Here is a 16143-nt window from a genome sequence, read left to right as displayed (position 1 = left end):
GGGACATGGCTGGGATTGGGCATCCAGGACAGACAGACACAGGGCGACGGGACCCCATGCTCTGTTCCCCGAGCCCCTCTGGGCTCAGTCTGAGGAGGCACATCGGGACGGGAAGGCTGAGGCCGTAGGTTGGGCTCAGATCCGCCTCCCCCACTCCCTGGACTCCTGGGCCAGCAGCCCCCGGGCCGCACCAAAGGTGTCCCCACCACGACCCCCGCGCCCCGGCCACAGTGCCCTCCTCTGGTCTGATCCCACGCTTCACCCAGGGCCACTCGCCAGCTCCTTCTAAGGCTGGTGCACAATGAGGGTGAGGACCCGTCAGGGCTCGCCCACCCCGCTCAGCGAGCACCCCCTGTGAATGGCTGTTCCCCGGGCAGGTTTTGTCACTGCTCAGGCCTGACTGACCCCCAAAGCCCGGGCGGGGGCAGGGGTGGGGATGTGGCCACGCCAGGACACACCAGCCAGGGAACCCCAGTGTGGGCGGCTGCGGGCCCAACACAGTCCTGGCCACTCTCCCTGCCACCGCGAATTTTTCTATCAACCATGCCTTCTCCGGGGCCACAGCACATAATCCCACTGGATCCCTCAGAGATCCATGCCAGGGACTGGACTCGGGTTCACACCAAGGCAAGACAGAAACAGCTGCTCAGGAGCACAGGGAAGAAGTCTGCACGAATCAGAAGACATGTCAACGCAGGGAGGGGACACCCAGAAAAGCTGGCAAACCAGGTGGGGGGCATTAATAGAAGCACACTGCCTAGACAAGGGGAGGTGATGTTCTGCACTGGGACAGCACACACACAGACCACAACTGCTCAGAGAAGAACCGGGCTTATGAAGTCCTGACTGTCAGAAACTCGGGGGCCCAGGACTACAGGCCAGCGGGGAGCTGAGCTCCACTCGCCCCTTCCTCTGCAGAACCGTAAGCTACAGGTTGGGTGCCCTTGGCTATTCTACAGGCAGAGACCCCAGAGTTGGGATGTGCAGAAAAAGGAGCCCTCGAACAAAATCCCTTGATGAGATGAACCCCAGACGCCCCTTCCCCAAGGCCAGCAGGATGTTCCACTGGGGGAGGGTCCCTCACCCGAATGCTCATATCCCAGAATTCCTCTGCCCACGGGACTCCCTTGACAGTGCGGACTGCCGCTCCTTCATCAGCCCAGCCTGCCGGGGGCCTCCCTGGGGCTCTGCTGTCACCAGGGCACGGGTTCCCCACAGTGATTTCCTGGTGCTGGCCTGGCTGCTGTAAACCAGGAGCGGAGCTGCAACTTGCTCTAACTCAGAGGGGCAGGCCCCCTGGGCTGGCAGCCTGCCAGTGCTGGCGCCAGCGCCCGCTGTACCCTGGGCTACCTCAGCACACCCCCTACGGCAGTGCATCCACACATCCGCGTGCTGAGCCCCCCCACCTCCAACTTCTAAATGCGGATCTTCTCTCCCCTTTTCAGGTGACCACTACAGAGACTGGCCAACCCTGTGAAAGACTAACCCCCCAACACACACACACACACACACACACACACACACACACACACCTTTTCCACATGGTGGTCCCACCAGATCAGAACCTCACACAATACCCTCATGATGCATATAAACACATCCTACTACCTTGCACGCAAGGGCATGAGCTCCCTGTCACTTGAGCCATTCAAAAAGAAGCTGACTAGTGAGGGAGGTTCTGGGGGTGCTGGTAATATTTCTGGATCTGAGCGCTGGTTACAAGGGCACAGTTTGTTCACAAGAACCATTGAACATTATACTTCCAATTAAGAGCACTTTTCCGTGTGAACATTACACTTCAGTAAACGTTTTTAAAAATCAAAAGTGACTGGGATTGGCTGACCATTTTTCAGGAAGGGGATGAGGCTGGAACACCGTGGAGATCCCCACATTGAGGCGTCATCGCTTACTGAGATGCTACTAGGGGCACTGTGCTCCCTCCCCAGCACAGGGACGAAGACAGGCAGAAACCCAGTGCTGGAGGGGTGAACACAGGTGCCCGGATGGCTGAGTGGATGTTCAGAGGAGTCAATGAGTGAATGAGTGAGAGGAGGAGTGAATGACTGTGAAGCAGGATGGCTGCAAACATGCATGATGCACAGAGCATGAACAGGCGCCTGGAGGGCCCAGGGCCGAGTGCACGGGATGGATAGATGGAGGTGTGAACACAGGCGCCTGGAGGGCCCAGGGAGCGAGTGCACAGGACGGATAGATGGATGGATGGAGGTGTGAACACAGGCGCCTGGANAGGGACGAAGACAGGCAGAAACCCAGTGCTGGAGGGGTGAACACAGGTGCCCGGATGGCTGAGTGGATGTTCAGAGGAGTCAATGAGTGAATGAGTGAGAGGAGGAGTGAATGACTGTGAAGCAGGATGGCTGCAAACATGCATGATGCACAGAGCATGAACAGGCGCCTGGAGGGCCCAGGGCCGAGTGCACGGGATGGATAGATGGAGGTGTGAACACAGGCGCCTGGAGGGCCCAGGGAGCGAGTGCACAGGACGGATAGATGGATGGATGGAGGTGTGAACACAGGCGCCTGGAGGGCCCAGGGAGTAAGTCCACGGGATGGATGGGTTGGATGGATGGAGGTGTGAACACAGGCGCTGGAGGGCCCAGAGAGTGAGTGCACAGGATGGAGGTGTGAACACAGGCGCCTGGAGGGCCCAGGGAGTGAGTGCACGGGATGGATGGATGGAGGTGTGAACACAAGTGCTGGAGGGCCCAGGGAGTGAGTGCACGGGATGGATGGATGGGGGTGTGAACACAGGCGTCTGGAGGACCCAGGGAGTGAGTGCACAGGATGGATGGAGGTGTGAACACAGGCGCCGGAGGGCCCAGGGAGTGAGTGCACGGGATGGATGGATGGATGGAGGTGTGAACACAGGCGCCTGAAGAGCCCAGGGAGTGAGTGCAAGGGATGGATGGAAGGATGGAGGTGTGAACACAGGTGCATGCGGAGGATAGATGTACACTGAGGCCTGCGTCACCTCCTGCAGCCGCTCTGACCTCCCTGGACTTCGCTGGTGAGATGACCCGGGAAAGAAAGGCAATGGGTTTTGGAACAGTGGAGGTCGTCTGATACCTGCCCCTGCCTCAGAGCACTTGGCGAGGTGTCTCTGTGCACTTCAGGAAAGCCATGTCTTCCGTGCCACCCAGAGTCACAAGGAGCCTCACTTCTCTGCCTCCTCCACGACACGTATAAACAGGCAGTGTTGACTGGAGGGCCACCGCAACCTGGGGCGAGGCCGGGGCCAGGCGGGGCCTGCGGCGGAGGAGCCTGCTGCACACCACCAGTGGCCACACCAGAAAGTAGCAAGGAAACACCTCCTGTCCAGGCCCTGTGAGCTGGGTGACCGGGCCTCCTAAACAGCAGAGTGAAAGGGAGAAGCAGAAGACGCGGATGGAATATTCCACAGGCCCATCCTTGGCTCCTGGGACAACGCCATAGTTGGAGCTCACAGCCCTCTGCCTCCGCGTGTGCTGCCTCACCGGCGCCTCGGTTTCCTCATCCATCAAGGGAGGGCAATGCCCCCACTGGTCTTGCGGGTGAAGGGAGCCCGGGTGTGTGGAAGCTCCATGCTCCCTCTGGCACCAGACCGCTCGATCCATTTGGGCCTGCTTCCACTCTGTGTGCTCTCAAGAGATGCCCGCAGGGGTGGGGTGGGGGCACAGACACAGCTTGCCTGGGGCAGGACAGATGGTACAGACCATGCTGGCACAGGGGGCGGACCAGGGGCCTGGGGTGCTGCTCAGGGAGGCAGTGAGTGGCCGAGGGAAAGGCCAAGCCTCCCTGGAGGGTGAGGACCTGCCAGAAGGAGGCAAAGGGCCAGCCGAGGAACGCGCCCCCTGGCCCGTCTGCGCCCACAGCACTGAGGCACTGAAAGGGTTAACGGAGTTTCGCTGTCCCTGCGAGCAACTGTTTGGGTTTCCAGCTCCCGCCAGCCTCAAGGCCAGGCCTTATCATCTCGCTGTCCCCAGAGTCTCAGAGGCAATGCCGGAGGACTGAGTCGGGGCAGGCCCACGTGCCCACGGCAAGTGTGTAAACTAGGTATTAAAAACTACACCCAAGAGTGCCAGAAAGAAACAGAAAATGCTTTCCACTTGGTGAAAGCTCCATTCAGGTTCTGTTCATGAACGAGGAAAGGGAAGTGCCCCTCCGCGCTCTGACTTCAAGCCGGAGGTGGACCCTGAGCAAGGAGCTTACAGGGGTCCCAAAACTCTTTCTCAGGGTGTGCCCCACCCCCAGCCACCAGACTGAGGCTCCTAAGCCTGTCACCTCAGCTCCTGGGACAGCCACCCCGGCTTCAGATGAGCCCAAAGGGCCCAGAGAGACACTGCCCCTCCAAACTGCCGCCAAAACAGAAAACCCGCATCTCCTTCCCTCCCTCCTTCCCCTACACAGACCAGTTTTTAAATGGCCCTCCTGGACCCTGCAGAGGAGATCTGAATTCTGAGCATTGTTTCTTCCTCTCTGAGGATCCTAAAGGTGGTGACAACTTAGATCACAGATGTTAGATTCAAAACCTAAGGGTCCTGAAGATTCCCCTCTGATGTCGGCCAGGCACTGACTGTAGGGCACAGCGCCTCCTACAGGAAGCCTGCAAATTTGCTGGGAGAGTGGGGGTCCCTTAGGCCTCTGCCCCAAGCAGGAAATTCAAGCCAGGCCCTGGCCCTGCCAGACAGAAGCTTCCAACCCTCCATCCTGCTAAGCAGCCGAGCACAGCGAGATATGGATGCAGGGCTCCCATCGTCCACACCGGCCGCTTGGAAGTCGACGCCACCACATCCCGCAAGCAGCTTTAGATGGCGCAAATGTCAAAAAGGAGACAAGAAGGAACAGCATCAGGAGGCGGTGGACGGTGGCATTGGATGTGCCCTTTCGGGGCCCACTGGGCCTGTGCTGCCTTCCTCCGTCAGTGGTGGCCATGGCCGTGGCCGACCTGCCCACCACCCCCCTCCCCAGCAGAGAGCTGGGTGGGGTTCACACACCAGCCCCTCACAGCCTGTCACAGAGGCAGGCGGAGCCGATGTAAAGTGGTAACTGTGTTGTTTTTTAAAACCCATCTCACAGGAGATGCACCTGAGAAACGCCGTTCACTCACAGACCACGAGTCCACTGGTTCCTGCCCACCTGGTGGACCGGAGCTCAAAGTTGAAGCCCGCTCACTCAAGGTTAGATTAAAAATAAGAACGCCCGTGAAGGTTCACCTGACTCATTAATATCACCGTCCACTAGGAGACAGCTCCTCAGAGGGCCTGGCTTGGGGCTGCTTTTTGTTCTAGGCCTAGGAGGACCTTAATTTGCATTTATATTAAAAAAAAGAAGAAAACAAACAGAATTAACTAGAAAGGTGCTTTGTTTCCTGTAAATTTGAGCTCTTGGGCTAAATAGCTTCCCGGGGCAGACTGCGCGGACTCAGCCCCTCAGGCCCGTGTCAAAGAGTGTGGATTCACACCGACGAAGGAGTGCTTTGCGCTGTGCTGGGGTGCCACAGGCATCTGGGAGCCCACCGCCAGCCTGGCAGGTGAGCCCTGTGTCAGGCGCCTACAGGTAGGGAAACTGAGGTCGGGAGAAGAGACATGACCTCCCTGTGGTCCGCCAGGATGGCCAGACTCAAGCTGCAAGCCAGATCACTGGGCTCCAAGTTCAGTGTCAGGGCAGCTGGTTTTCTTCCATCTTCTTGCATCTGTACCCCCACCTTCCTTTCCAGAAACTCAGGTTGAAAACTTGAGGAGTGAGGTGAGGAAAATCAACGGCCGTCAGATGCCCCCCCCCCCCCCCCCCCCGCCGGGACAGTCAGGTTTTAGAGGCCCATTTCTTATCCTTGGGCTCTCCAGCAAACAGGCCCCCGGAACCCCAGGATGGGTGCCATGTGCGTTTGTGACCGCCACAGCTCATGCTGGAAGCGTAGAGACAGAAATGACGGTAATGACCGCCTGGCCCTTCCAGGCGCTGGAGGCAAGTGGGGTGTGGGGAAGGAAGGACTTTTCTGTGTTTTGGCCGCTGGGCCAAGCGCGTGGGGCAAGGAGCAAAGCTAGTTACGTAGGCAACAGAAGAGCAATTTCCTTCCAAAAACATAAAAACCCGCACCAATGAATTAAACATTTCAAACAAGATGACTCTCTACAAAGTCTTCTCAACCAAGAAGCAAAGACAGGCCGTCCTGTGCTGGCACTTCCTGTTGCATATGGCACGGAGAGAGCCTGCGTTTCAGCACACAGAGCTTTCCAGACAAAGAAAAATATCAAGGGGAAAATTAGAGGGGGAAGTCCAGAGGAGTCAGGGGGGGGGGGGGGGGGGGGGGGGGGGGGAGCCTCTTCTCACAGCACAAGGGACTGGACAGGCACAGAAAAGAGGCCACCGGAGCCAACACAGTGGCCCTGGCAGGTCTGAGGAGATGGCTGTGCAGAGGCAGGGTGCTGTACGGGGACACAGAGACACCACCCTACCTGCTGCCATGCCCACTGGGTTGAAGTGACCTGCTCCCGTTCCCAAGGGTCTCCAAGTGTCACATGCATGGGCTCCCCAGCGCCCCCTCACCTCAGCAGGGGCACTGCCCTGGGCACCCACCAAGGGACTCTGCTCTCCAGCCAGCACCCTTGGGAGAGGGACCCACAGGAGTCCTCCGGATGTACCAACTGGACTCTCTCCCCAGACCAGGGCTGAACCTCCCCAGTTTCTGGGCACTCTGCAGACCCGCCTCACCCACTGTCTGTCACAGCACGGCCGACAGGTCCTGCCCTGCGCCCCCTCCCGCCCCCACAGAGCAGCAGTTCACCACGGCTGTCACCCCAACCCCAATCACCAGAGAGTAAACTCTCTCCCCCCTGGGGGCCTGGCACGACCAGGCTCCAGAAATCGAAGAGGAGCCAGGAGGAAGGAAAGCTGGGATCTGGGCTCCGAGAAGGCTGGAGGCTTGCGAGGGTCCCCTGCCGCCCGAGTCCCTCTCGGCGCCGCGGAGCCAGGCCAGCCTTCTCCAAGTCCCGGAGAGGTAGTAAGTGTAAGGCTTGGAACCCCGCGCAGCCCAGCCCGCGCCGGGGCGGTGGGTGGGTGGGTGTCTGCTATGGGATTATTCTTAGCGCTCCACTCTCTTCGCAAAAGTGGCGCCTCCGCCCTCCCGGCTCCGGCACGCTCGCTCGGGGCTCGCACGCCCGGCCCAGACAGCGGCGCGGAGCGGGGCACCGGGTGGGGTCCGCGAGGGGTGAGGCGCGGAGGCGCGGGAGAGGCGGGGGCTCCCCAGAGAGGAGGGGGCGCGGCGGGAGGGGCCCCCGGCAACGAAGCTGCGTTTAACCCTCGGCGCCCCGCACCCGGCCCTGCGCCGCGCGCTCAGCCGCCTCCCCGGACTCCTCCCGGGGCGCGGGGAGCCCGGCGGCGGCGCGCCCAGCCCTTACCTATGGTGGTGATGACCGTGATGGCAAAGTAGAAGGAGCCGGCGAATTTCCACTGGACGCCGGCGCGGTGCGGCTCCGACTGCAGGATCACCAGCTCCAGCTGCCGGTAGTCCTCGGCGCTGATGTTGTACTTCCCCTTGATCCGGATCTCCTCGGCTTTGAGTTTCTCCTCCTCGCGCATCTCGTGGTCCGACTCGAGGGCGTCGAAGACGGCGGCGCCCACCAGCAGGTAGGTGAAGGTGCAGACGATGAGGGACAGAGTCCGCACGTTCTGCCTCTTCATGGCCGCCAGCAAGGAGCCGGCGCGGGGGGCATGTCCCGCAGGCTCGCAGCCGCGCGCGTCCCACTGCAGCGCCCGGCGGCCGCCGCCGCCTCCTCCGCCGCCGCCGCCGCCGCCTCCAAGTTGTAAGCGGCGGCGGCAGCAGCAGCAGCAGCAGCAGCAGCGGGGAGGCGGGGGGCGGGGAGGCTGGGGGGGCCCCCCTCCGCCGGGGCCGCCACAGCCGCCGCCACCGCGAGGCGGCTGGCGGGGCAGGGGCGGCGCGGGCCCGGGCTCGGGCGAGAAGGCGGACAGGCACAGGAGGCTGCTCGAGCGCCGGGGCCAGGCGTCCGGGAGCCCCGACACCCTGCGCCAGACCCGGCCGAAGCAGCCCGCCCCACTGCGCAGGGCCATGCACGGCGGCCCCGCTGGGCACCGCGCGGGCCGCGCTGCCCTCCGCACCCCGCCCCCCGCTCCCGCCGGAAAAGCAGGGGCGGGAGCGGGAGCCGGAGCGCAGTCGGAGGGCGGCCGCCGGGGCCCGCGCCCCTCCGGGTCCGGCTCCCGGGCGGCGGCGCCCGGCTAGGAGCCCGCGGGTCTGCGCGCGCGCCTCGCGGGACCTCCTTCCCCTTCAGCCCTCCTCGCCCCCCCCTCGAGGGGGGGGGTGGAAAAGTTTGCGAAGTGGCGGCGTCTCCGGAGTCCCCAGCAGGCGGGGAGGGGGCCGAGCAGGTGCAGCGGGCGGGGCCGCCGGATGCCCGAAGGTCCGAGCGCCCCGCGCCCACCCGGGCGCGCAGGGACGCAGCGGGGTCCCCGCCGGGCGTCGGCCGGTCCGCGAAGTTTGGTCGGCTCAGCCCCCGAGGCGCGGGAGCAGGGCGCGGCCCCAGGGCGGCAGGGCCCGCGGCGGAGCGGCCTCGGGGGCGGCCCGGGGACGGCGCGGCGGCGGTCGGCCAGCCCGCTCCTCCGGGGGCGGCGGACGCGGCGGCGGCGGCGGCGGCGGCGGGAGGGGTCCCGCGGGCCTCGCGGAGCTGCGGGATGGGCGCGGGCGCATGAGCCGCGCCGGGGTCGGGGCCCTCCGGCGTCCGGGCGTCCGGGGAGGCGGCCGCGGCGCTGGTCTGCCAGGGGCGCAGCGTGCGTGCGCGCCGGAGGGAGCCGAGTGTGTGTGCGTGTGTCTGTGCGTATGTGTGCCCGTGTGTGTGTGTGTGTGTGTGTGTGCCCGTGTGTGTCTGTGTGTGTGCGCGCGCGCGCGCGTGTGGCGCCTCGCTCCGGCGGGAGGGCCGCGGGGGGCGGGGGCCGGGCTACGCGGAGGCCAGGCCTCCCTCCCTCCCTCCCTCCCCCCTCCCGCAGCCTCCCGGGCGCGCCACCTCCCGCCTGGTCCCCAGCCAGCTGGCGAGGCGGCCGCGGCGGCTCCCGCTGCAGACCCAGCGCGGCGCACGGCGCACGCGGAGCGAGCCAGGGAGGGGCGGCCGGTGCCGCTGGGGAGGGGGCGGAGGCGGGCCGAGGACTGGGTGTCGCCGGCGTGGGGGTGGGAGGCGGAGCCACCGGCAGGTTTCGGCGGGGGATGGGACGATAAGCGAGGCCGCTGGGGTCCTTTTAGCCCAGCTCCCTGAGAGCGCCTGCCGCTTCGCGGGGCCGAGAGTTTGAGAGAACCGGGCCTGGGGGAGGAAATGGGATTCAGCCCGAGAAGGCCGATCGGCGGCTTCAGGGAGAGGAGAGACCCGGAGGAGGGTGGGAGCTCGAGGGGAGGGCGTTCCCCCGGGCGGCCACCGGCCGGGTGCACCTCCTCCTCGCGCGCGGGGGTCCCGAGGGCCGCCTCAGTCCCCGCGAGCGTCTCCGGCCAGGTGGCCCGGCACCTGCTGATCCTGAGCTCCTACCCGGAGAGCGCGGAGGGTGTCACGGGCGGCTGCCGCTCTCGGGGTCGGGGCCTCCGGGGAGGGTGCCGCCGCATTCCTCCTTCCTTGTCCCCTCCTCCCTGTTGCTTTTCCCAGAAACACTCCTTGGTTCCCCGAGGCCGGGCGCTGGGCGCACCCAGAACATAACGCTGCCCCTCCTCCTGCGCCCCAGCGCCTCGCGACGGCCCCACTGCCGAGCAGGCTGGGGAGGCGCACAGCGAGCTCAGGCTCTTCCTGGAGTCCGGGGAGGAGGCTTCGCCCGGCGTTCTCCCTTTCGCCTACCTGCCTCCTTTGCCCACTTCCCCCATCTCCCTTGAGGTCGTCGAGGGGTTTCCCTCGACCACCGACCCCCTTAATCTCCACTTGAGCGGTGGAGCCCGAAATGGGTAGGCCGAAAGCGCGGAGACCCTGGGCTCCCCCTTGCCTGGATCTGGCGACCTTCCCCGGTTGGACCCCAGCCAGGGAAGAGGTGGAGACTTGGGGAAAGGGACGCCCCCCGGCGGCGGGCTGAGAGACCGGGCGGAGGCGGCCCGGGAAGCCCACCCAGCCGTGCGCGGCTCGGGGGCGCCGGAGCGCTGAGCGCTCAGCGACGCCCCCTCAGGCCGTGCTCAGACTCCCCATGCGCAGAGACCCAGGGGCGGCGAGTCTGGGAACCCTGCTGGGGCGCCCTCCACCCCACTTAAGGGACTCGCAGGTGCTTGCGCCCACGACCCCTGGGCGAGAGGGCCAGAGCTGTGGGAGGCGTCTGGGCCATGGGGTCTCCGTTGGGTCGGCGGGCGCTGCTGCGCACAGGGGCCGGGCGCCCCGCCCCCACAGTCCCTTCCCTGGAATTCATTTCGGAAACCGAAGCCCCTGTGCTTGGCGAATGAGCCTGGCCTCCCGGTGAGTCACCGCGAGCGGCCGACAAGGATTCCCGCAGCTGGTAATGAATCGCGCCGCTCGGCCCACGACGGAACCCCAGTCGGGCCTCCCGCCGCGCTGCAGAGGCGCCACCCCTGAGTCACAGCCGTCGGGCCTCGGCAGTCCGGAGGCCGCTGCCCGCCGGGCGCCACCAGGGGGCACTGGACTCCGGCCCACAGGTGGCCGCGCTCAGAGCCAGCCCGGTAGCGGCGTCCAGGCTGTCCCCGCCCGCAGGTGCAGAAGCCGGGGCTGCGATGCACCCCATCAACAGATCCCCGGCTTTGTGGGGAGCCACTTTTATCCGGCTTACGTACAGCCTTTTAGGAAAACGGAACCGCTTTGTGTGCCTTCCGGAAGGGACCTCAGAGAGAAACTAGTCCAAACTGCTTGACAGATGGGAACACTTCCAACCAGAGGGAATCACGTGCCCAGGGACACAGGACAGTTACCATCTACAGCCAGCCCTTGAGCCTCTGCCGGGCCTCTGTCCAGCAGTCCTTCAAGGACCCCAGCTGCTGCCTTCTGACCCCAAAGTCCCAGCGCCTTGGATAGCCCCAGACCACCCCTCAAACGCTGCTTCTTCCTTTTCTATATTTCTCCAAAGTACAGCCTTTAGGCTCAAAAGAAACAAGCCCAGAGGGCCAAGCCTCAGGGAGGGATGGTGGGGGTCTGGAAGAGAGGACACACACAGCCCTCCCTATACCCCACAGCCCTCCCATGGCCTTGAGCTGCAGGTGGGGGGAGCTCCTTGGAGCACCACTTGGCCCTTGACATCTTCCCTGTGTCCCCATCACTCTTCACACCAGTTGCTCAGCACTTGTGGGCTGGCACCACTTGACTGTCCAGAAAGAGGGTAGACTGGCGACAGTGCCTCTGGGCAGCCCAACCCCGTCTACCCCCAGGGTTCCAGAAGCCCCAGCTCCAGGCAGATTGGGGGCTCAGGTGTGGCTCCTCAGAGCCCGGGCTTTCCACCCCCTCCCCACAACTGCGCCAAAGATTGGCTGGGCGGGGCTCATCTCAGCCAGTGAGAGGCTGGGAGAGCGTTTCTAAGAGGAGCTAATGGCAGAGGGAGGAAGGCAGGACAGCCCTTCACCCAAGAGCCACCGGACTGAGGGGAACAAATGATTCTCTGTGCAGTTTAGGCCACGACAAGTTAATCCCAGTCCTGATCAGTGCGCCTGTCTGTGCTCCTCCAAGTGGGCAGTCCCTGGGCCTCCCTGGACCTCGGTGTCTTCTTTAGTAAAAACAGATGTATTTGATTAGATAATAAAGAACATCATGGTTTGATAACTAGCTACTGCCTACTTGTTTCCTGGGTTCTTTACACACGCCGGGCATGTTACTAGTCCCTATGGGCTAAGGAATATTAACCCATCTTACCTGGAGAAGCCAAGCAGTTTCTTCTGGTCCCTCGGCGACTCAGAGTGAACCCGCTCCCAGCCCAGTGCTGCTTCCACATCAGCGCTCCGTGTCTGGGAAACCGGTTCTGCTGCTAGCCGAAGGCGGGAAGGTGCAGTGCTCTAGGCCAGGGTCCCAGGCGGACGCCCAGGTGCCTCTGTAGGCAGAACCGGCTTGCTGGCCCATGGCTGTTTGCTGGCAAGGAGCCACAACTGCCTGCTGCTTCCAGAAGGTCACAACTCCTTGGGTGAGTTTATGTTTTGTCATGTTAATACCCACATCTTTGAAAATAGAGGATCCAGAATCATTGTCCCCTTTTGACAGATGGGAAGGGTGAGGCACTTAGTCCTGCGGCCCCAAATTACAAAGAGAAGCTGTAATGGGGATCCCCTTTCCCGGGGGGGGGGCATGTCAGCCCTATAAGCTCCTCCTTATGCTCCCTGCTCTGCAAGCCTTCACCAGGTCCTCATGGCCAGAGGATCTCACAGTAAACCAGAGGCAGAGCTACTGATGGAGAAGGGAAACTGAGGCAGGGTCTGCCTCTGTGTGCCCACAGGGTTCCAGAACGTTATGTCAGGGAGCAGGGAGAGTGGTTCCAAGACTGGACAGTCAGAGCCTGTGGCCTTTGGGTTGTCAGACCTCCATCTTCCCCAAACACCCATTGCCAGGTGGCCTGGGGACACGAGCTGCCACCTGGCGGGGACTCCCTCCCTGAGATGTCGAGCCCAAGTGGGTCCTACTGGACATTTCTGAGCTCCAAGTTTCTTGGGTCTCAAAGACTTCAGTGAGGTCTCCAACTGTGGCCATGTGGATGCAATCACCCTGAGGTTCACACTCTAAACTGCTGTAGGGACAGACGGTGTGGGGAGCCGTGGCTCAGAGCAGCTCTGATCGGCTCCCGGAGTTAGGGAACTTTTAAAAGCAGGAACTTCATTTAACGGATGGTGAAGGAGCCAGGCCTCCTGGACTCAGGGTCACGTGGCCAGTGAAACCAGGCTAAGTGCCCCCACCTTCAAGCCATGGACACCCCCTAAACCCCATGCACACATACCTTATTAGAGGAGAGGTGATCAGTGGACTTCAGCCTTCTTAATGGGGCCTGAACCACTGCTCATCTCCACGCCTGATCCATAAGTAGCTCTGTCCCATTCGCCGTGGAGCCCGAGTGCTGCCAGGATCAATCCAAGGATCGCAGAGGCTTCTGGCCCTCACAGCTCCCGAGAGGGGCTGCCGGAGGGGTGTGAACCTGTGCCCACCGGGAGCATCTCATTAACTGGGGCCTCAGCAGCAGGCGGACCCCCGGGGGCGGCTGTTTCCAACAGGACTCAGCCGGGTTCCTGGGCAGCAGGAGGGCACCCACTTCCGGGTACGTGGGGGTTGGCAGGACAGAGGCTCCTGGCGCTGGCTGACTGGGTCAATGAAATGGATTTGGGAACAAGCAAACTGGTGGCCTGGAAATGGCACTGTTGACCCTTTTCTCAGTCATATCACCACCGCCCAGTACCTGGAATAATTAGATATTCACAGAGGGGACATTTGTCAAACCCAACTCTTCTGCCTTCTTAAAATAAACAATAATAACAATAATAATAAAACAAAAATAAAAACCTGCTCTTAAACAAAAAGAGGGGTGCCTGGGTGACTCAGTTAAGCGCCTGACTTCGGCTCAGGTCATGATCTCACAGTTGGTGGGTTCAAGCCCTGCGTCGGGCTCTGTGCTGACAACTCGGAGCCTGGAGCCTGCTTCAGATTCTGTGTCTCCCTCTTTCTCTGCCCCTCCCCCATTTGTGCATTGTCTCTCTATCTCTCTCTCAAAAATAAATAAACATTAAAAATAACAATAAATAAATAAAAAATAAACAAAAAATCCTTTGTTGTAAGGCACTACCTGCAGACTTGGGGAAGCAGCCAGTCCCAGCTTCCTCTGCCGGAGCCTGAGCTAGATGGGATTATCTCCTGCAGTGTGGACAAGGCGAGATGGGAGTGCCTGGGAAGTGCCAGCTCAGGGAAGGGGCAAGGCTAGGGACTAGATGGCAGGTCTGGGACTCTGGTCACGGGAGCAGCACCCCACCGGGCCAGGCTGTCCATCGTCCACACTCGGGCCGTGGAGTAAGTACGTGCTTCAGAGTCAGGCCACAGAGGCCCAGATCCCAACGTTGTTACCTTCCCGGGGTGTGACCTGGGGTGGGGGAGGCGCCCTCTCCGTGCCTCTCCTGGGCTGGTTAAGCAAGAGAAGAGGCACGGGGAGAAGTGACCCGGGCGTGGGGCTCCGTCGTCGTGGCCGCCCTCCCCCCGCCTCTCCGCCCACCCAGGCTGGCCGCCAGCGCTCACATGCAGACACCGCCTCCCGGTGGGAGCTGACTCACCCGGGGGTTCACATGGGGGTTCTGGGCGCAGCGCCTACGCTGAGGGTTTACGGATACCTGTGGAAGGTGTTTCAATATTTTTCCCTTTCAGAAGCCTGGTTCTCGCCTCCGCCATTTTCACCTTTGTGCGGCAGAAGGTATTTTTGCAAACACAGCCGAGGTGGCAGCAACAGCGGGCCCTGCGCACACTGCTGCTATTTCGGGGACTCACAGGTGTACGTTTGGATCATTACAGGCCTGTCGAGGCCTGGGGAGAAGGAAGAGAGGCCCCCATTCTACCAGCCCCTGCCCCAGGGGGTTCCTGCCCCGAGGATCTGGACGAGGCCCTGAGCTCCCTGGGCACTGTAGCTCCATCCCCTGCTCGAGGCCTGGAGCTTCCTGGGACAGGGTCTGCGCAGCCCACCGTGTCCCCAGCACAGAGTAGGGCTGGGTAAGCTTTCACTGGGTTGAGTTAATGGCCAGCGCTCTCCGTGCAAGTGCCTGGGCTCTTGGGAGAAGCTTTCTCTACCTCTGACCTGCTCTCTGCCCCAGCATCACCTGCCGAGCTGGGCTCTCCGTGCCAGACACTCTGGGATCTGTGACGTGGATGGGAGACGGCAGAGTCTGGGATGGGGGGCCCGGGGCTCACAAGGCCTGCAGGATCCCAGGTCAGCCTAGATTAGGGGACCCCAGAGGGTTTCCCAGCAGAGAGGACTTTGCCATCCAGTCCCCAGGCCACAGAACAGGCTAATCCCCAGCTCTCACGGTTGCTGTGAACACTGGGTAGACTTGGTTGTGCCCTGATGTGCACATAGTAGGGCAGAATCCAAGGTTTAAGTCCCTCCCCACCCCCAGGACTGGAAGGAATGCTGGCAATTAGGTCTCCTTCCTCCTTTGACAGATGAGTAGTCCATGGGCCAGAGAAGTCCAGGAGTTACCGTCAGCAGAGGTGGGACACGATCTACCTCCGGGGTCCCCTGAGCCGAGGGCAGTCTATGCAGCTCAGCAGTCCAGCTTTTGCCTCCGGGGCCCATTAGGGGGATTGGGGAGCCAATAGCAAGGTCCCTGCCATTGTGGAGCATACATCCTGCTGGGAGAGTGGTCAGGAAACCGGGGAAGCCGAAGGGTAAAGCTGGGGCCAGATGATGGTAGGGAGATGAGAAAACGTGGTGGAAGCACTAAGTGTGGGTGGGTAGAGGGAGATTTGGGTGTGCTGGTCAGGGAGGGCCTCCCTGAAGGAGACAGCATTTGAACTGGGACAGAAAATGACATTTTCCAATTCAGGGGAGGCATCCAGGCAGAGGGAATAGCCAATGCAAAGGCCCTGGGGTTAGTGGAAGGAGTTTGACTTGTTCCGGCAAGAGCAATAAGGTGAATGTGGCTAGAAGGTGGCACAGAGGAGATCAGAGGGTATGGCTCCAAGGCCCCCAGCAGCATGGGAGACAGGGCCAGATCATGATGATTCTCACAGGCCCTGGAAAGGACTCAGAAGTCTCATGTACACTGTGTGGACAGAATTGAGGCATGTTACTCACCACTGGGTGGGTGTGGGGCGTCCACATCCTGCCTGCATCCTCAGTGCAGGGTCTGGGGCCTGGGGAGCTCTCCCACCTGGAGGAAGAAGGGCCCCCAGGAAATGGATGGCTAATTAAAACAATAACGACTCCAACTCTGATGACGTGGAAGGGACCGGGGTCTGCGGTGTGCACAGCTCGCGTCACCAGCCTGTCAGAGACCACTGCTAAGCATCTCTTTGCTCCCAGGGGACCGGGGGCCTCTGGGGTGAACTGGGTGAAGTCACTACAGGGTCTGACACTGTCTGGTTCCCCACACCCTAGGGCAGGTCCAGTGGACACAGTGTGATTCCTGCAGCACCAGGAGGCACCCCAGTTCCCAAGTCACTGCCCCAGCACACCATCTCGATGCCTATCAGCTTTTGAATGGTGGCAGTTTGAATCACC

At 62.1% G+C, this 16143-nt stretch overlaps 1 protein-coding gene across 1 annotated transcript in view; it reads right to left on the bottom strand.

Annotated features, from left to right (window-relative positions):
- KCNK9 (potassium two pore domain channel subfamily K member 9) overlaps positions 1–7680 on the bottom strand; it is a 73019-nt gene extending 65339 nt beyond the window's left edge. The window contains exon 1 of the mRNA XM_039232954.1: positions 7398–7680. Within this exon, the coding sequence (XP_039088885.1) occupies positions 7398–7680 (283 nt within the window). The remainder of the gene's footprint in view (positions 1–7397) is intronic.
- Positions 7681–16143: the final 8463 nt, after the last annotated feature.

This window comes from Hyaena hyaena, unplaced genomic scaffold (genome assembly GCF_003009895.1).
Source record: "Hyaena hyaena isolate Hyena2069 unplaced genomic scaffold, ASM300989v1 scaffold_69, whole genome shotgun sequence".
Taxonomy (NCBI): domain Eukaryota; kingdom Metazoa; phylum Chordata; class Mammalia; order Carnivora; family Hyaenidae; genus Hyaena; species Hyaena hyaena.
Note: the sequence above shows the minus strand (reverse complement) of the source record. Positions and strands in the feature narration are given on the sequence as shown.